The sequence below is a fragment of the Leptonotus elevatus genome, chromosome 12 (genome assembly GCF_054856555.1).
Source record: "Leptonotus elevatus isolate MCC_2025b chromosome 12, RoL_Lele_1.0, whole genome shotgun sequence".
In the NCBI taxonomy this organism is placed as follows: Eukaryota; Metazoa; Chordata; class Actinopteri; order Syngnathiformes; family Syngnathidae; genus Leptonotus; species Leptonotus elevatus.
The window spans coordinates 14435161-14456879 of record NC_141250.1 but is presented as its reverse complement, the minus strand read 5'-3'; the positions used below and the strand labels follow the sequence as shown (position 1 = coordinate 14456879).

The 21719-nt window shown below is 38.8% G+C and overlaps 1 protein-coding gene across 2 annotated transcripts in view; it reads right to left on the bottom strand.

Annotated features, from left to right (window-relative positions):
* Window positions 1–1533: 1533 nt before the first annotated feature.
* The window catches only part of thsd7ba (thrombospondin, type I, domain containing 7Ba), a 154007-nt gene continuing 133821 nt past the window's right edge, over window positions 1534–21719 (bottom strand). For both annotated transcript variants that reach the window (XM_086091736.1, XM_086091735.1), the window contains 11 exons: window positions 19740–19884; window positions 18795–18910; window positions 17406–17523; window positions 16024–16169; window positions 14864–15032; window positions 12122–12295; window positions 9847–9942; window positions 8027–8109; window positions 6168–6357; window positions 5350–5437; window positions 1534–5048 (listed from right to left, as the gene is read on the bottom strand). In XM_086091736.1, coding sequence (XP_085947862.1) covers window positions 4967–5048; window positions 5350–5437; window positions 6168–6357; window positions 8027–8109; window positions 9847–9942; window positions 12122–12295; window positions 14864–15032; window positions 16024–16169; window positions 17406–17523; window positions 18795–18910; window positions 19740–19884 — 1407 coding nt within the window. In that variant the 3' untranslated portion in view covers window positions 1534–4966. The remainder of the gene's footprint in view (window positions 5049–5349; window positions 5438–6167; window positions 6358–8026; window positions 8110–9846; window positions 9943–12121; window positions 12296–14863; window positions 15033–16023; window positions 16170–17405; window positions 17524–18794; window positions 18911–19739; window positions 19885–21719) is intronic.

The following is a 21719-nucleotide window of genomic DNA, read 5'->3' as shown; positions in this document are numbered from 1 at the left end:
AGGACTAAGAAATAGCTTCTTTTTTGGGGGGTTTGGTTACCAACGTGGAGAAGTTGGCATCTCTTTTTGAAGAATTGATTGCCAATTCGGCCAATTGATCCCCATTGAGAGTCACAGGAAAAGACTCAAGGTTGACGAAAATTATTGTTGGCCTTTTCCCTCAATCGTCATTTTAGATTTTTCTCCTGGATGTTGGAGCCAAACTTATAACACTCACCTCCTTACTCTCATGTGCTTCGTATTCCTGATTAGGCCAGCCGAGGCTGTCTCCACGGCAACGAGATGAAGGCTTTGGTATGGGACAAATGACACCGATTTATGCAGAAACAAGAGAGGCTGACATTTGAGAGGTCCTGGGGTTCCTGTGGGACTGGATAAAAAGGTCACTGGAGCAAATGGGAGCGGGGTTATCTTCTTTTTTTTTCAAGGGCTGATATGAGGAAAAGGGGTCACATTGTTTTACACATGGAAAAAGTCAAGTATATGTATATAACTATGGGAGAAATTCAATGAATGGATGATTATGTAAATATCAGTATAATTAACTCATTCACTGCCATTGACGGCTATAGACGTAAAAAACTAACTATTTCTATTAGTTTAACTTTTTTTCCCCACTTTTGTTATCAAAAGTATGAAAACATAGAATTGTTTTTTGTATTAGAACAGATATAAAATTTGTGAATAATCATGAGTTCACTAGTGAAGTCATGCGATTAATTACGTTTAAAAATTGTAATCGCCTGACGCCCCTAATTTTTAATAATCTTTTCTTTAAAAAAAATTATTTAAAAAAATAAAAAAAATAAATGTATTGGTTTAAAAAAGAAAAGATTATTAAAAATTAGGGCCGATTAAAATTTGTAATCGTAATTAATCGCATGACTTCACTAGTTAACTCACGATTAATCACAAATGTTATATCTGTTCTAAATGTACCCAAAACAATTCTTGGTTTTCATACTCTTGTTAACAAAACTGGAAAAAAATAATTCAACTCATAAAAATTGTTAAAATGAATTTTTGACGTCTATAGCTGTCAATGAATGAGTTTAAAAAAACAAAAAAAACACTTGTTTGGATGCTTCCAGAAAAATATCTCTGCAACAATCCATAATGCATTATAACATAATGCTCACAGATGGACACTCTGCCATTGTCAAATTGTTCACGTATCGCCATGGAGACCCGCAAATATGCCCGCGGAGCCTCTAAAATGAAATTAATTTAACTTGACAAGATTAGCCCACAGCTTTGCCTCATATCAGATGGCCGCGACACAAGCATTTGAATTAAACCTTGGCTTAAACAAAAGTGACAGTTTAAATGAGTCAATTCGATATGACCGAAGATTTAAACACATTTCCCCACATCCGGCACAACATCGCGAGGGTGATCAGTATTCGCCATTCGCCCCCACCGTGAGAGCCACAAAGCCGATTACGATCACAGGTGTGGCCCTCAAAAACAAGCGGAAAGACAACGTGAGGCTTTTGTTTCACAGGGTTCCACGATTTATTTGCATTAGTGTTCAGATCTCCAATTACACACAATAGTAACACAAATAGCATGGGACTTGAAAACAATAAGGGGCTACTTTGGGGGGGGGGGGGGGCACAAGCCAATCCGTAGTCATCAAATTCCTAAATGAAATGTCAGCAAACCCGATTCGTTCACCGTCGTCGGAAATGATCCAAAGTTCACAGTTTGATCAAATTTATGACTGCATCTTTTTGAACTTGTTCCACGACTATTAAAACAGCACATTTTTCAAGGCCACTTGGAGCACTTTCTTTTTTCAGAACAGATCAAGCTTACCTGCACACAATCAGCTGCTGAAATACAATTGCTACAACGAGTAACAACCATAGGTGATAGTTATTGGTAATACATTCAGAAGGAGGTCAGATAACACCAGAGCAAATATTCAGATTGTGGAGGCAGGGGGGAAAAAAAGAGAGCGTACACTGTTGTCAGCTGCCTACTATTACTGCATACTCCACTCCGTCATATGAATAATGCACTAAGGGTTGCATGTGGAAATGGAGGCGTTGATCTTGATTCCAGGATCTATCAAGGTGACGGTCTGGTGTTAAATATATATATTTTTTTTATTTGCAGAAGCAAAAGGTGGATATAAGAATAAAAGGAGATATACTGAAAATAAATCACTTAATTTGTGCTTTCAAATATTTGGTTTTTATCGCCGCTCATGTCACCCGGCAGAGAAAACAGTCAATTACATGAAGCTGTTTCTGTCCTTGTTGTTGGTCACCTCTGTGCGTTTGCTTGTGAATGCGTGATGTAGAGTAAGATGCCTTGTTCTGATCAAATTCATTATTTGTATTTGATTGAAGATGAATGGACATTTGTATTTGGAAATGGACAGTTTTCATGATTTTGCTTTTATACATCAACACTTTCGTGCCTAGACAAAGTCTAGCGCCAAGTGCAGTCTGATTGTGCGCAATTAGAAAGTTGCATTTGAGCCGTTGTGGGAGTGAACACACTTGATTCCCGGCCAGTCGTAGCGGCTACATTCCCTTTAAATTCAGCGCAGCAGAGGAACAGGGTCTACAGAGTGGCGCACACCAAGTACCTTTATAAGGAACTGCAGGACCTCCATGTGCAGATGTAAAGTTAGCTGCTGGAGACTGCCTTCAAATCATGCACCTTTGTTGTTCAACAGTTGCATTTTTACAGGAAAATAATCATATTTAAAAAGTCAAAGCAATTTAATAGAACTTTGATACAAAATATACTTTGTATGTGATGATTTTATAAAAATTCCAATATTTTATTCAAGCAAATATCGGTGACAAGCTTCTTCAAAAATAGTAGTTAAAATATGCAATTAAGTGCGATTAATTACAGAAAATTTTGCGCAGCACAAATAATAATTTTTCAATTTCAATTAATTGATTTCTACAATGATTGAGTGTTCAGTGCAAATATCTGTTATAAGCTCTGTAAAAAAATTGTAGTTGAAATATGCAATTCATTGTGATTATTTACAAAACAATTTTCAATTAATTAGTTAAAAATTTTAAAACGCTTGACAGTACTAATACAAATAAAAACGTTTTAAATTTCAATTAATTGATTTCTATAATGATTCAGAGATTCAATGCAAATATCTTGTTACAAGTTTCGTAGAAAATAGTAGTTGAAATATGCGAATAATCGCAATTAATTTTTGAAAATTTTGCAATTAATTAGTTAAAAAAATGTAAATCACTTGCCAGCACTAATAACAGTAATAAAATGCTTGCAATGAATTTATTTCTACAATGATTCTGAGGGTTCAATGCACGGTGATGTCATACTTGTGAATGAAATACAATGATCATTTCACTAATGTACTACTGTCAGCTCATACTGACAGCTTGAACAAAAATGACAATAAGTGACTTATTTGGGGATTTGCAAGCAATTATTTGAATTAAATGACAAAAAGAGTCCTTGATGTGGATCCACATTCATCTGCCTTTCATTGCAGCTGAACAATGACTCAAAAGAAAAGAAAATGAAAACTTTTTGAAGGTTGAGAAATTGAATATTTGTCAATGCCCTGAATGCTGTCATTTCTTAACAGTAAATTATATTTCTGGAAGACCTCTCTTTAATAACTCATTCACTGCCATTGACGGCTATAGACGTCAAAAATTCATTTGAACTATTTCTATTAGTTAAATTTTTTTCCCCACTTTTGTTCACAAGAGTATGAAAACCTAAACATTTTTTATTGTACATTTAGAACCGATATAAAATTTGTGATTAATCGTGAGTTAACTAGTGAAGTCATACGATTAATTACAATTACAAATTTTAATCGCCTGACGCCCCAATTTTTTTAATAACGTTTTCTTTTTTTTCTTCATTCACTGCCATTGACGGCTATAAACGTCCCAAAAACATTTTAACAATTTCTATTTAAGATTTGTTTTCCACTTTTGTTCACAAGAGTATGAAAACATAGATTTTTTTTATCGTACATTTAGAACAGATATACAATTTGTGATTAATCGTGAGTTAACTAGTGAAGTCATGCGATTAATTACAATAAAAAAATAAAATAATCGCCTGTCGCCCCTAATTTAGAATAATCTTTATTTTTAATTTTTATGAATTTATGGCAATGAATGAGTTTAACGCAATTTGATTGTATAAAGGCAAAATCATGATCCATCGTGTTATCTCCCATCCAGCCTTAAGTGTGTGCGTATGCATTACCTTCATCTTCCTGACAATGTGTGTTTTGTATGTTGTCTCACTGAAACGTTCAACATGTTGACATTTCTTGGCTTCTGAGTGTCTAATGACGTTTGGGGGCGGATGCATCATGTTGTTGAACTCAAGGCAAGCCTGCATTTGGTTTCCACATCTACACAACATATGGCATCGTCAACAAAGAACAATCCAACAGCAACGACTTGCATAAACATTTCAAACACTAGAAAAGTCATTTCAAAGGAAAAGGAATAGTGATTCAGCACTAATGTAGTGCATAACGCTTTTTTTGTTGTTGTTTATTCTCAGAAAAAAAGGCTGTTTACACAAAAAAGTTGTGACATTTCCTTTTACAAATTCCCAACGAAAAGCGTCCCATGTTCGGTCTCTGCATGTCATGAATGTGGGATATGTCCAATAAGAGACGACGAGCGCAGCTCCGTTTGGTCCGTTCTCATTTTCAACACACACATACACGATAATAAAATAAAATACAAATGCTTCAGCTTTTACAAGCTCCGATGATTTCAGGTTTGCATCGCTGCGTCCATGTTGCGAGTTTGGCTTCTTGGCTCTTCTTTCGAGGAGCAATTTAGCATGTGAAAGTGTCGAACAGCAAAATGCTATTTGTGCGGCTCGACCGGAGCACCTTGGTCCGTTCATACCGCCTGTGGCGCCTGGAGAGTCCCCGGCCGAGAGGCAGAGCAGGGCGTCGGGATGAAGAATCCCAACGTGGTTACATATCTATGTCACCATCATAGGCCAGGGTCAAAGGCTTCTGTGGCGGAGGTGACGTCTTTGTGATTTTGGCTGGGTTACTGTAAAAAAAAAGAAAAAAAAAAAAGAAGCAAAACAAAAAACAAGATAAGCTTGACAGTGCGTCTGATTTGTTGCCTCAAGGCAGCCCGGCATGATATCAGTCTTTACGTAAACTTCCATTCTGTGATAGCAGCAGCACACTAGTGGCGAAATGTTGTGATGTGTATACAAGTCATCCTTTGACAGCATGAAGAACAGACGGTTGCGAATTTTCATGGCTTCTCAGCACTTTGCCTGTTTGCATGGACGGTGCATGCAGTGAATAAATTGCCGCTCTTGAGCAAATAATATGGTACGTACCAGACCAGGAATGAGAATGCAATAATGAAGAGTATTAAGATGAATCCGACGGCAGTCACGGCATAAACCCACAGCTTTACTCTTCCATCTGTGCAATGAAAGTCAACTTTTAGATATATGTATATTCACGCTTTGTGAGAAAACATTCACATATTATTTTCATCATTTAGAAATAAGCTCAGCCTCCATTAAAACTCTTTCACTGCCATTGACGGCTATAGATGTAAAAAATTCATTTGAACTATTTCTATTAGTTTCAATTTTTTTCCCACTTTTGTTAACAAGAGTATGGAAACCTAGAAAAAAATATTGTACATATAGAACAGATATACAATTTGTGATTAATTGTGAGTTAACTAGTGAAGTCATGCGATTAATTACGGAAAAAATTACGGCCCCAATTTTTAATAATCTTTTATTTAAAAAAAGAAGAAGAAGAAGAAAAAAAGAAAATATACATTTTTTAAATCATAATTAAATCGCATGACTTCACTAGTTAACCCATGATTAACCACAAATTTTATATCTGTTCTCAATGTACCATATTTTTTTCCCCTAGGTTTTCATACTCTTGTTAACAAAAGTGGGACATTTTTTAAAACTAATAGAAATGGCAGCGAATGAGTTTTAACACATCCTTCTGCCGTCTAATGGTTCAGCCATTTTTACAGCATATAATGATGAGCCCGGTGGAAACATCGCCCTACAATGAATTCCACTCCTGGCTTAGAGATTCTAACTCTATAAAGGCACCAGTCAAAAGTAATGATCTCGGGCACAACGGGTCAAAGCAGCACAGTTCATTTCCATTTCAGTACCGGGGCCAACGGGTCGTAAGGTCCACTCTGTGAGACGGTCTCGGGTCTGAGATGGTTTTAATCTTCCAGAGTTGGTTTTCACGTCAGCTTTCTTATTAGTGTCTACGCCAGGGGTTCGGGTACAGTAATCCAAGAAGCCGTGTGTGGTCATCACTTCGGTGTAACCCTTCTCACACCCACACACGCCGCTCTGCATGGAAAGGGAAGGCATGACACGCAGGCATTATTTAGCTAGCACAAGGCAACATATTAGTTCTTATACTACAGTTTTTCACAACCTATAGTGAGCCGAGGCATATGTGCATTTTCTTTCAGAAAAATTATATGGCACGTCACACCACACAAATGTCACAAAAAGGACTGCCACATTGAATTTTTCCATTTGGAGATTTTTTGTTTTGTTTTGGTAACCATCCTCTTATTTGAGTAAAACCTTAGCTATTCCTTTTTTGGGGGGTAATATGGCACAAACAAAAGTCTGATACTGGCAGGGATGGCAATCCCCTTCGCTCACGGCTGTTTTACTGGATTTTGACTCCTTTTGTAAACCCACAGAATATTGTGTTCTATTGCTACAAAAACATGGAACCTACCAAAAAAAGATTAAAGTCTCTTCTTTCATCAGTTTCAGTTTTGCAGCAATTAGCATTAGAATATAGCAACGTTTCTTCATTATTCACAAATCTATTTAGAATTGTGAGTGAATGAACTTTTTTTTCAACATGGGCCTGGTTGATCTCTTTTGCTCTGCTGCCACCTGCTGGCTATTTGTGTAATAACTACCATTTCGTCAACCGCTCTTTGCAGTTTAGAGGCTGCATCAAAGCCTTCTGTATGCTCTAGCATTAGGGAGAAAAAAAAAAGGGGAAAACGTATAAATATGTCTTTGGGACACTTAAAACATTTAAAATAGAACGTATTTATACATTTTTGGGAGCAGATGAGTTAATTAATCAAAAATAGATACATAAATAAATAAATACAATTTGTAAAAAATATTAATAGAAAATTAATAGATTTTTTAAAAACAATATTTATTTATACAAACTAAGGAGCCCCTTAAGTGACATGGAGGGGAAAAAAAAGAAGTGAAATATGTTTTCTCATTAGTTTTTCTCGTCCTGACGAGAAACTTTTCTATTTGGATGAGAAATTTCTCTCAGATACAACATCATGGTGATGAATTGCAAGTAAATGTCCTTATAATAAAGTCCCAGGTGAAAATATAACCAAACTAAAGTCCTGCCTTGTCATTTTCACTCAGAAATGCAAACCGGAATGTAGTTATAGGCTCTCCCATGCTAGCATGCATACTACTTTCTCATCTTAACGAGAACGTGTCTCAATTAAACCGCAAACTTCCTCATCCCAACGATAAAGTTCTCCATTCTTATGAGAAACGTTCTCATTCTAAGGAGAACTCATCCTGATGAGAAAGTATCTCGTTAGAATGAGAACATTTTCTCAACCTCATGAGAACCATATTTAAAGCGCACTGAAAAAAATCTCCATTTGAATGTCTTTTAAGTGAAGTCTGGTTCAGCATTGGATCTTCTCAGCGTCTTGTAGTGGCGCGAAGGTTACTGCGAGGGGCAGTAAAACTTCAAACTTTAGTCACGTCCCCTTGATTGCTTTTTGATTTGTATGCCTGCAGCTCCCTCGCCTTCTCCAGGTGTAGTCGCTTCCCTGGCATCCAGCCTGCATTTATTGGCATTAATATAATTATGCTTTATGGCCTGTTCTTAAAAACTCAAGATGTCATCATTCAAAGTCCATTTGAAAGGACCACGATGGCAAGAAAGTGGCAAGACGACAAGAATTGATCACACTTGCATGACGACGGTATTGTGGGATCTTACCGACGTGCAGTGTGAGAAGGGCTTGGTGCACGGCGGATGGCAGTGGCGGATCATGCTCGGTCTTTTCTGCGGGAAACACCCCCCTGGAGGCAAAAAAAAAAAAAGGTTTCACTTCGGTGCCTGCACTCATCGATCACTGAATTAATGTAGTGTCACCACTGATTAATGGGCTTAGTTGCCTATCAGGCTCCATGATCAATCTGTGAACATTTTAATTTCCAACATGGAAAATTACATGTCAAAATATCAAAGGGTGTTGGGCTTCCTCAGGAGAGGGAGGTGATTCCTCCTGGGCTCATATTTGCCAGAAACATTTCCTTTAAAGCGATAAGATCACATTCAGCTTCTATTTACAGCACGCAGAGTTCACCCTAAGCCTCCATTCCCACAGCAGCGCTACCTTTGTTCCATTTCTCTACGCCTGCTTTTCTTCCCACACATACAAATGCATGATTATATTTATATGGATTGAAAGTCTCCCAGCTCAGCCTCTGGCTTATTGATTACTTATGCTAAGAGTGAGAGAAGAAATCAATGAAGGCCGCACTGAGAATAGGCACATCAGATAAGGTGGTAAATTCGACTAGAGCACTATACTAAAATTCGTCTTCTCATGTGAGATGTGCGAGACGTGTTGGCACCGCGGGCCGTTATTTGCTACTATCAGCTAGTATTTTGAAATTAATGCCTTGGATTCTACCGGGGAGGATTAAATAATGTGTTTTGCTGAAAGATCCCACATACATTATCGTACAAAAGTTAAGTCGTAGGGTGGGTGATTTGAATTTAGATGCCAAATAGCCGTTAAAAACAAATGCCAAATCGGAATTTTCGGATTGGAGATCGAATGAATCATAGCTTGTTGTTGCGTGTACTCGTGCCACAAGTGTAATATATGAATTAAAACAACATTAAATTGTTAAGCAATCTGTCAGCCTTTGTCGTTAATTTGCTCTTTGTCTCTGATGGATTTCGCAAACTCGGACGCTGGACCGTAGCGACAAACCCTCTCGCAGGTTAGCTTACCGCTAGCTAGGTAGCTAGCTACTATGACAGACAACACGGATGGATTTAAAACTTTACCAAAAGGGAAAAAACACCCTCTATCTATCTATCTATCTATCTATCTATCTATCTATCTATCTATCTATCTATCTATCTATCTATCTATCTATCTATCTATCTATCTATCTATCATCCATCCATCTATCAATCAATCAATCGTCCATCCATCCATCTATCTAAAAGCAATACACTAAAATTGACCATATTTGCTCCCCGTTTACACCAAGAAGACTAGCCAGTCACATGACACCAGGGAGAGAATATTGCAAATTAGGCCCAATTGGGACATTTTCACTTAGAGGTGTAGTCACTTTTGTTGCCGTCGATGTCAACTTTAATGGCTGCGAGTTGAGTTATTTACACTGTCATATAAATTGCACACTGACTACTTTACATTGCGGTGACGTGTCATTCCTTCAATGTTTCCCATGAAAATATGTGATTAACCCTTCACAAAAACGTGCCACTTTTGTGAGACGCTGTACATTGTAAAAGATGTCACATCTTTTCCCAGTTGTCCCCTGGAAAACATTCTCGCATAAAACCTTGATCATGCATATTGATGCGCTTGCCGCTCACACCGCTTCACACCAGCGCGAGGTGCATAAAAACAGAACTAGGACACTTAAGTGTCTGCTGCATCCGCGCAGTCATCGCGCAAAGATATTCACATTTATGTGCAGCTCTGCATATTTCTATACCAACGCGGCTTCAAGACCCATCTGGGGCGGTAAGCTGACAGTGCACATGTTCACCTGTGACAATGACACCATCCGAGCGCTGACACCACACTGCTCTCTCATTATTGCTCCATCCTCCCGTCCTCCATTGGTAACTGTAGCATAAGCCTCCTGTAGCCGAAGCAGAGAGGCAGATGATGCTCATTAGCAGCTCGTATCGACCATCCAGCGCGGTTGTTAGGCTACGGTGGACATTTACCAGAGATGTACTACATTACACGGGAAGATGTCATGTGGGTGGAGGAAAAAGGGGTACCATTTACCACTTTGTGAGGATTACAGGAAATGGGATGGCTGGAATTGGTTGGAAGTGAATTAGAGAGAACCTTCTTCCTAAGTACATTTTTTGCTGGGAGGGAAAGTCTGGTGAACAAAACATTCCATTCAGACTTTTTCCATCAATAAAAAACAGGAATAAAGATCAGACTATTTAGATAAGACAAATTTGCTAAGACAGGAAGGTGGCATTAAATTAAATGCCAAGTACTTCGACGAATGGTTTTAAAAGTGGCTAATTAATGAGGGAGTAAGAAGCCTGTGGTTTATTCTGAATATCAAGGTATGAACGGAGGAAAGGGCAAGTCTATTTAATGAAACACACACAAAAAAAAACACTTTGAGATATGTGGTTAAACGAGGCCACCAAACTAAACTCATAGAAAATACAAGCTTGTGCACACAGTATATCTGGATCTGTAAAGTTAACTGGGCCAGGCAGTAACTTGATGCGTCATCCTCAATATTTCATAAAAATTGGATACGTGGTGGGACACTTATGACCTTTCCATGCTTTCCTGACCTTTTAATAATGGTGTGTAACACTCTTTCAATTTGACATTAATATGATAAACCATCATTATTACAATAACTGCATATCGAGACGTGCTCTATCAGTGTTTAACCTTTTTGCCTTAGTTTAGTCAAACCCACAAACAATAATTACAGTACATGAAGATGTGAGCTGTGTGTGTGTGGGGGGGGGGGGGGGGGGGGGACAATTGCAGCACAAATTAACGTTAGAGCTGTCAAACGATTACATTTTTTAAAATCAGATTAATCACTTTTTAGAATTTTGATTAATCACGATTAATCGCTTAATTAAAAAGGCTTTTTATCAACATTTTTTGCCCGCCAAATTTATAACCTACGTTAATACGTGATTATGCGATAATTTTTTGCAATGAATCAATGGGTTAACGGTTTACCTTTGAACAGCACTAATTTATTATTTATTAATTGTCCCACATGTAAGTAGAATACAAAAACTATGAATGAGCCAGTGGTGTAGTGTGGATGTGTAAAACAGGGTTGCTGGATGTGGTGGTTGCAAACTATAATAACAAATAATAAAATAAAATAGTTTTGGAATTTTAATTATAGTTAGGTTTAATTTTATTTTGAGTTTTTTTAATGTAGTTAGTTTTAATTAGTTTTCTAAACGGGTTTGCAATTTTTATTTATTTATTTATTTTAGTTTTAGTTTATTTTTATGAATTTAGGCGGTTTTAGTATTAGCTTTAGTTTTTTTGAAAATGTACTAGTTCGTTTTTAAGTTTTCATTAGGATTGTAAATGTAAAATGTAGTTTTGGTAGTTTTTGTTTCTTGTTTTGGTAGAATAATTTCTGTCTAATTTATTTATTAATTTATTTTTATTTTTATTTTAGCTATGTATTGAGTTTGTTTTTGTTAACTAAAACTGGATGCTTTGGAAGTATTTAGAACTGTTCTCTCGACAATTCATACTGAAGAAAAATCATGATGTTCCCACCACTGTGTAATTTGAGCTGTTTTATGCAAAACAGAGGGCAGTCAAATATCTTGACTACACTTGTAGATTCAAGCAATCACCCATTACATTTTGTTGACAAAGAAAGCATTTTTCTTATTCCGTTGCTTCTTTTAACAGTGTGCTGCAGCTTTTTGTGTTCACTCAATGGATTGAAAAACTTTCCATTTCTCTGCATGAATATCAAAAGGGAGATCATGGCACAGCAGTCACTGGCGTGACTTGCGTTCAGCCAATGTGGGTTTATTTCCCATTCAGTGCTGCGTGAATGTGAGCGTGAACGGTTTTCAGTTTTTATGTCTTGTGATTGACTGGCAACTGGTCCAAAATGTTGCCATTTTGGCTCCAGCTCACTGCAATCCTGGAAAGAATAAGCGGTTATAGAAAATTAATGGATATTTAATTGTCTATTATGTTTATTTTTGTAAAATATGGTTTTAAATCGATACTATCGAGCAGCGTTTTTGAAAGAAAAATGATCTGATCAAATGTTTTCCCAGCACCTTTACACGGCTGCGTCTCAAAGACTTGCTGTGGGCAGGTGTCCTGGTTCTCCGTAACTTGAATGATCACCGCTCTGGAGCGGGATTGACGTCCTGTGCTTTCAAAGCTCCGCCCCTCCACACAAGTCAATTGGCAAGAGCTCCAAGATGACCACTCAGCCAAATGGCAGTCTCCTGAAGACAGAAAAAAAAAATCACTGCCAAGTCAATAACGCAACACACACACACCTGTACTGGCAAGCGCTATTTCAGCGATCATTTTATTGGCGTTCCCCTGACAGTGTCTGGTACATTTAATCGAGAAAACTCCTTCTGCACATCTGTGACTGATACCAAAAGCGCAAACAAATTACTCACAGCCCAGTGGGTATTCAGAGATAATAGACCAACCACTGTCATATATTATAAAAACGTATAACTCGATAGCCAGTAGTAAAATGTGTCTCGCGAGGGAGCGCCAAATTTATTTGATTTGGGAAGACATTTTTAGCAGGGAAAAGTGGTTGATTTTTTTGGGGTCACGCTACAAATAGCACTTTTGCTTCCTGAAGGTCTTTGATGGGGTCATTTTTGGCAGTATAATAGATAAGTAAAACTGCACACACATTTGTGACTCCACATGTATTGATGAATTTCTATTTGAAGTGAGTAGCTATCAAGAACTCGCTGGAGTGGCTAACAAGAGCGGCTAGTGAGAGAAGCTAGCAAAAGCTAGCAAGAGCAACAAGCTGCGGGACTCAGCGACGACCACCTGCAGGCCCCAGCTGTGGAAGGTAAGCGGCGATCGACCCGCTGGGTCTGACACGAGCACCACCAGAGGCCAACTACGTGTGCGAAGTTCTTCTCCTTTGGCAAAGATGGCGGCGAAACATGTCAGCCTCCCACCATGGTGCGACCTATGCAATATGATTACGAGACTAGACCTACGATTATATAAAAAAATGCACGTTGATGTGATATAACTTTTTTTTTGTGTGCATATTATTGAAATTAATAGTCGCTTTTTTAAAATGAATGAAAATATTAGTTCACCACTAGATGGCACTAAATCCAACAGATGCAACTCAAACCACACTGAGTGACACTAACTCACCGCATGAATTGAATGTCATTAGCTTTTTTTTTCTTTTTATACAGAGCTCCTCATTCTCTCCATCTCATGATCATGACACACACTTTATGCTAACACATAATCTGTATCATACATTCGCATACAAGTGTTGAAGTGTCAGGTACCTGATAAACACATATGGTTTTCAATGTGTTGCCATTTCTCTCCCTCATAATAAACAGGAGAAGAAGTCTTTAAATCCATCCAACTACACATGCTACATTGTCAACACCTAAAATAACCAGCAAGTATTTAAAAATAATCGGGGATTTTGCATTCTTCGGCTGCACCATGGCTTTTAATTCAGTTCAAGTCGCACCTTTGTGCTCAATCTGACTGTACCAGCATTGTACGTTTTTTTCCAGTCATAGCTCATGTTGTCACGATGTAGTCAACAACACATCAATCTTGTGTGCTGTACCACTCAGTGTGTGCGTCTGTCACTCTTTTTACCCAGCATACTTAATAAGGTCAAGCATGGTATAGAAAGAACACATGCTATTTGTCATCCTCTGCAAGTAGGCTATGGCATCAGGAAACAGTGAGCTGGTTTATATAGCAAGTGAACCCCAGGTTCAATTCCCATGGCCAACTTAGGCATCAGCTTTCATCTTATTTATAGTACAATGTAGATATTCCCGGAGTTCACTTTTGGTGAATTGGTTGTAAAAATGTGCCATGGGAGAAGCCATGGTGTTACAGCAGTGACACACTTACTGCCTTGCACACATTTGAACAGCCTCTTCGCTGGCTGCAGCAGTTCTCACCAACTGACACACAATCACATCAAAAGCCCCTGATCCTGAGCTGAAGCTTGCGGCAGCAGTGTGTTGAGTGAGGAATTAAGGCAAACATCAGAGGCGCACTGCAAATTGTGCGTCTTCAGAGCAAACAAGAGACTCTGGGTCGGAAGCCGGTAGCCGGAACATCACCATAAATATACTATATGGGACACATACTTGCTCCTGTGGTATTGGAATGAACGAGGCAAATTCAGATTTTCTTTATTCATCCTATATGTTAGAATTTTGTGATATAAAAATAGCTTTGACAATAGACAATACAGCTCAACTACAGAGGAGGTTGAGAGATGACATGCTGCTCTGTATTCATTTTTGATCGTGCAAGAAGATAGCATGACAATATCCCACGTTCCCCCATAAAACAATGCTAACGTCGCACCTTTCTAATTGACCTTCTTACCCCTTTGGTAAGAAAGCGTTGTCGTACGCTGACTGCATCAGTAAATAATGCGGTTAGTTGAGCAAGCACGTGGAATCCAGAGGACACTTTTAGACATGGCCAGTTATAGATAAATGGCTAATTAGTTATTGTAGTAGTTTATTGACTTGGCAAAAGCATCTGTTTTCAGCAGCAGCGGAAATGTCAATGAGTTGGGGGGAGGTGATGGATTCCAGCAAATGAATGCACAAGTATTGACGATGTGGCATGTAAAGCAGGGAAATAATTATCGGTGTTACGAGTGCAGAATGAATGCATAATACATAATTCATACAGGCAAAAAATAATTACTGTAAAATGAGTGTGTTGCTGGAGAGCTCTTCATCGCTTGTGAATTATGTTGACGCATTTGAACGGCGAAAGAGTATTTGAAATAAGGGCAGCTTTACCTTGGCAGGGAACAAAGCAAGGCTGCGCCACATCCTGTTGGATTTCTTTCCTCAATTTGTCGCCACAAAGTTCCTCTGCCACTGGCAGAGGAGGAGACTCGGTCCAGTCGCCTTTGTGAACCACACACGACAGGTTTCTTCTCCGGACCCCCTGGCCGCAGTCTGCACCCTGCACAGGCACACATGCTTGTATAATTAGTGGTGGTTTCTAGTATGTGCAATTGCAAAACCCTCCATAAGAAAATGCTATGTGGAATGGTTTCATATTGGCATTATAACATGTAAACCATTGCCATTTGTATGGGACATTTGGGCACCCTTTGTAGAAGAGATGCAAGAGGAGATGATGGCTGAGCTGAAAAAACAACAACACATTCTTGGCCCTAATAAACAGGAAACTTCTTTTCAGAGCAAACTACATTTGAAAGTGAAACTATGGGCTTTATTTTTGTAACAGGCACACGTGCATGCAGCAGGTGCATTTCCATTTTCGTGCCGGGGCAAGTTTGTTTTACGCACATCTGACAATGAGGTGACAGAAAGTAGACTAGACTTTCGACCAGGTGAAACCAGGTCTAAGTTGGGACGTAAGTGTTGTACTGCGATTTTGGGTGGATTGGATTGAAGTGCAGGAAGTCAGATTCTGCGCTCCGTTTATATACGTGTGTGGTGGATGTCATCATTTCTAAATATGACAACACTATCTTATCTATCCATCCATCCGGAATGAGAGGAGCTGCTTTGATTGGCTGTGTTCACTCCCACTATGGCGCTAATTTCTAACTGTGCCTATCTACGAAAATACCAAAAGAAATGTGTACATATGTACAATATGTACAAAAATGAGAATCTTACATTAGACTTACAGTCTTAGTCTGTGTTTTTGATAGGATTATTAATTCTGGGTAAATAAATGGGATTTCTTCTTTTAGTTATTTTTGAAAATTTGGCAAGGAAAATGTCAAAACCACCAGGTGCCTAATTTTGAAAGAAATGTAAAAAAGCAGAAGAGAAACAAGTAAGGATTCAGGTAACATAACTTCATTGTGTTGTTATTCTATACGGAATTCAAACTAGCAGTTGAAGCTCCTAAATGTTCTACAGTTAATTTTGGAGTTGAACCAACTTCAAATGTGAACTTTTTTTTAAGACAGTCATACCTCTATGGTGCAGGGGGACCAGTCGCTGAGCAGCCACATGTAGCAAGGCCTTATGGGACACGCCTTTGTCTGGATGAGCTGGTTTGGACAAGGCCGACCTCCCTCGTGAGCCTCCCGCAAGGTTCTCCGAGTACGCACAGACTGCCCTGCGCAACACAACACATCACACAGCATTCCACAGTAGAATTATTCCTCTAGTCTGCTTCTGTTAACACGGCAAACTGATAAACAATTAAAAAGTCGCGTTCACGCGCTAAAATAGCTCACACACAGCGAGCGGCGTGAAATGGGCGTCTAAAATTGATATAATGCATATTCAGAAGAAAGAAGGCAGCTGTGCCCACGTTTTCCCTCACGACACATTTTGCCAGAGACAAAGAGGAATTAGTTCAACAGCACTTTTCCTCTGTTTCATCATTAATGCTCATGTCTAGCAGTCTCCTAACACAAGTGTTTCGTGCGAGGGACTCATTAATAATTTGTGAGCGTAAAAGTTTGGGAAATGGCTGAAAAGAAAGCAGTGGCCCAAGAGGGTTTGCTAGTTAGAGAACAGTTCAGTATCTGAGCAGGACCTTCATCAGTGGTGGGGTCAAGACAGAAAAAAAAAAAGTGGTTGTTAGCGCCGCAAGTTCTCAAAAACAGAAGAGACAAGCGCTCCAATGGCATCCTGATCATCACACCCTGAAAGAGAGATGACACAAATCCCTCGTCGAGGCCGACAGATTGGCCGGAAGCGGCGGCCGAGTCGCGAGACGGACTTGACAGCCTCAGCTGCGGCATGCTTGGCCGGGAACCTCTCCGAGCGAGTGGAGGCAAGAGCAACCAATGTCAAATTAAAATTAATGAACTTAGGAAGATGCAAGTGAGTCTTTCCAATTAAAAGAATAACAAGGTTTCTCTCCTGCAGAGCGGCTTTACGAAGCCCTGGCAAACCATGCATGGATCCAGGTTAAAATCATTACCTTTTGGTTAATGCATGAGCTTATAACACATCTCTTTCAAAGGAAGCCACAGGTTGGTGATCTCTAATTGCATTTTTGAAACCACCCTGCAAGAATCTGATATATATTTTATTTAGTCGCGCTGAAATATTAAAAGCGCTTATCCTGTTATGGCTCAGGTGAGCTCTATAAACCTGAGATGCAATCAACCTGCTGTTCTCTCACTATGACCTCTGGAAGCAAATTTGTAGGTGACAGTTAAAAATGGGATACACGGTGCCATATTGCAAAAACTCCCTCTGTCTTTTAATTGTTTCCATTTTAACACATTAAAATCTATTCATGCAGGATGCTGGGGAATACCCGAGTTGAGGAGATAATGAAGCCTTGCAAATGTAATCAGTTACTGGGTTAAGTTTTTATTTATTTATTTATTTTTACCTTGACTGCCGCAGGTATGCGAACATCGTCCCCACGGCGACCAATCTGAGAGGACACAGCTGACCGGACAGTCGACCACGCAGTTCTCCACCAACGTCCAGTCCTTGACCAGTCCAAGCTGTACAACAAAAGGGCAATAAGCACCGAACTCTGCTACCAATTAAACATTTTAATACACTTTTTTTTTGTAAAATATACATTTCAAACTTTCCATTGAGGCTCATAAATCCTTTCATTTTTGATGCTGCACAATGCATGAAAAATGAACAGTGCATTTGGGACCAAGAGCCGTTTGCAATTTATTTTAAACACACCACTGAGAAAAGCAGAGGCTGCTGCAGATAATTTAGCTTGAGACCAAATTGCCTTATGAAACATAAATAGATGCAATATATATAAATTATTGAAAGCCCGAGCACCCTGTTTGTTTGAAACAAAAGGGGGGGGGGGGGGGGTATCAATTTTGCTAACACTGATCTTCACGTGAATTGAATGTGAATGTACCCAGTGGGCAGTTTTATGCAGTCCGTTATCCATTTTCTATAGCGCTTTTCCATATTCGGGCCGTGGATAGACATGGGCCGGCCGGTATTAGATTCTGATGGTATGATGATCGTGAGCAAAAATGAACAGCTTGAAAATGACCTTTAAAAAAATAAATAAAAAAATGCTAAATAAAACTAGCATTTATTTACATTGAACAATGTATTTTATTTTTAAACAAAATATAGAATACTTGGTACCGTGTTAAGTTTAAATAAATAAATGTTAACATTGGTCTGTTTTAATTCTTCAAAATAAGCTAGTGTCCCGTCCCATAACTGGTGCGCTATTTTTAGAAAAGGCCCATGGGCAACTCATGTGGTCCTTGGGGCTAACTAGCACCCACTGGCATGTTTTTTTTTTTTTGCACTTTAATCTGAGAGAAAATACATTTTGTTTCTGATGTCTTACGCCCTCTGAAGAAGGAGAAAAACAAGTTAATTGGTGGCAATTAACTTAAAAAAAACAGAGACGTCCCCTCAAAAATTAAAAGAAGCGCTCATAACCGATGATAGCCAGTATTAAAGGTTATTGAAATTGAAATATTGACTTTTTTTTTACCATGCTAATCCAATCAAACCAGTAATCGGCCCATGCTTAGTTGTGGATGAGCTGGATCTTATCCATGCTTTGGGCAAGAAGTGGAGGGAACTCCCTGGATGGGAATCCAGCCAATCGCAGGGCACAGATAAACAAACAAATAATCAGACATGAACATTTTCAAAACGTGTGAGTACTCGTAGAAACCTCCACAAGCTCAAAGTGTGACAGTATGATTAAGTTAAAATGACAATTTTCATATCGGATTGAATAACATGTCATTAAGAATGACATGTTAAAGGTTACCTGCTCACACTTTTGCAAGTCCACAATCTTTCCATCACTTTGGACGCAGTCGAGAAGCCGTTGCCTGGCACCTCCACCACAGATGGCATTTTCGCTCAGCCGACATGTACTCCATTCTGCGGTATACACACACACACTTTAAATAGATGTCTACACAAAAGCATGTGCAGAAAAAAAAACTGTCCAAGACAACCTTTAGCTTTATGTTTTAGCAATGCTGTATGACTACAATGTCTCAGCATTGACATTCAGCCAGGTTGAACAGTTACTATGCCTGCAAATATTTTCATTCACCCAGGTCACCGTTTTCTCAGGGCAGCGAGTCCATCAAAGCAGAACTGCTGGTTGTCTAGTCATTCTCAAGTGGTCGGTTTCTTAATGTCTATAGAAGTGGGTCGCTACTTGCCGACAATATGAAGATGCGGGTCCCTTGGTGACAACAGTTGGCAACCACTGAGCTTAGAAGATGTTTCGTCTCTCATCCGAGCTCATTAGCTTCATGCACAAGCTTAAATAGAACAGCTGTAACCTCAGCGCTTGGTGTGGAAACAAAATCATTTATCCTTGAAGTTGGAGGCACGCCACGGCCACAAATGGTATCACTCTTTTGGGATGCAACACAACAGTCGTTAAGCTCATTGGAGAGCGGCCTCTGCCGGCCAATGACGGTTGTTTGGGCGGAATCACTCTCTTGAATATTCTATTCAGCTGTAACCATGGTCATGGGGGTTATTTGTTAGAGGCTAAATATTGAATCTTGGGATTAAAGTACTGTTAATTGAATTGAAAATACGAGATACTAGAGTGCGATATGTTTTGTCTCTCAATGTCATTAATGATAACTTTTGTACAATACTGTAAATTACCGCTATTTATATAAAAAAAGTTAAAACATTAAATATGTCCTGTACACTTAGCACAGTTGTACAAATAAAATCTTCCTACCTGAGACTTGGTACTGGTAAGTGAAGCAGGTGCTGTTGAGGGTACAACTTTCCGACTGCACCATTTCTGGGCAGGCTGCGCTTCCCAGGGCATGGAGGCGGAGGATATGTCTGCTCCTGTTTCTCTCAGAGCCTCGGTCACATTGCTGCATGTGCGGAGCACAAACAAACACATGACATTACGACAGCACTTGACTTACATTTTATGCTATTCTTTGTTTTCGGTATCCAGCATGTCAGATGGAAATGCTGCACTTTCTGGCTGTTTCAATGATACTACTACTACTACTAATAATAATAATAATAACAGCAACAATAACTAAAATGTATACATCAATCATTGCTCAAACACATTTAAACTGACTCACAATGTCTATGGGTTAAACAGACATGTTAAATAACATTGGTGAAAATGCTATACTGTATATAGACCAATTGTTTGAATAAAAAAATAAATAAATAAATAAATAAAAAATAATAATAATAATAAAAAATATATATATATAATTCTAAAAAGCTAATTAACTTCAGTGATATTAAGTCAAAGTTGACTACTCCCCAGTTGGATTTAGTTTGACACGGTTCAGTCCAGCGCTTCCGATCCAAAAATACAAAAACTTTCACACAAAAGAACGTCACATGATCATTCTAAACACGTCAGGCCTGCCACACACTGAAACTAACGGACCTGTCACATGGTATATAGAGTTCGCCAAATGCTTCATTAGCGGTTGACCATTTCAAAATTACATTAAATACACATGACCTTTCACATTAAAAATATATATTTGTGCTCCAAGCCTAAGCGAGTTGCTGTTGCTATATAGTACAGGCGCACTATCTCCTTACTGTTGCCTGTTTTGTCTTTGTAGTCATCCACCTCTTCCTTGACAATCACACCATGTTTTTATGGTTCAATGAAAAAATAAATACAATATACTGCACGTGAGCCTCACTACCCAATGCAGGGTCACTTTTTTTCTTCTTTTTGTAGATGTGTGTTGCTCAACCACTTGGTTCTGTTATTCTTATCTCATTGGACAACTTCAGTCACCCGTGGCCGACTTACTCTGTGCGATGGGCCTTACATGATTTAAAATATATATATTTCGCTATGTTAATAATCTCTTTTGTAATTTCAAATGTAACTGATGCTTGACTGTGAGGCCTCTGCTGAGCCCCGTTTTAATGAGGTAACTCTTGTTATATGCTCTTACATAGGTGAAGAATAAAGAGGATTGTGCAAAAAAGAAATACTGTTGGTCTTTTTTTCTGCGGACTGTTTTTCAAGAGCAAAAGCTAGCATGATGGCAATGAGCAACCCATTAAAAGTAGCACTACAAACCCGTTACCAATAAACGAAGTGACTACGGTATATGAAATGCTGAATATGGCAGACCTGCTCGGCAAGTCTTTCTCGGGAGAGTGGCAGGAAAAAGAAAGCGTCTTTGCTTCCAGCTTTATTCGCCCCTGTGGTCCTGATTCATCAGAACATGCACTTCAATCAATGTCACTTCCTAATGAGGCTCATCACTGGGAGGCTCATTAATCAACAGCGGTTTTCACACCAACTGTCACTGAAACACACAAATCTATTTGTACATGACAACGCCACGTCCTCCAATCTGGCTTTTGTTGTTGACAGATTACGAGCTTTCAAAGAATAGGCCTGCTCACGCAGTTTCTGAATAACATAGAATGATTAAAGTCAAGTTTCGTACAATTAGGCTGCAATATAAACAGCGCCCTGTTAAAGTAGCATCACTCTCAGACACAAATCTACATTTAGCTCATTCTATGGCCTGAATTCAGACAAAAATGAATAGGGAATGATAGAAAAAAAAGTGCAATTACGTTAAAAGTGTGAGCTATACTAAACCAAAACTACCAGAGCAAAGATTGAACCCTATTTTACTGAACAAAAATCTAAACACTTTTTTTTTCCTGCAGTTTTGCGCTAAACTCAAACGTCCAACGCCTA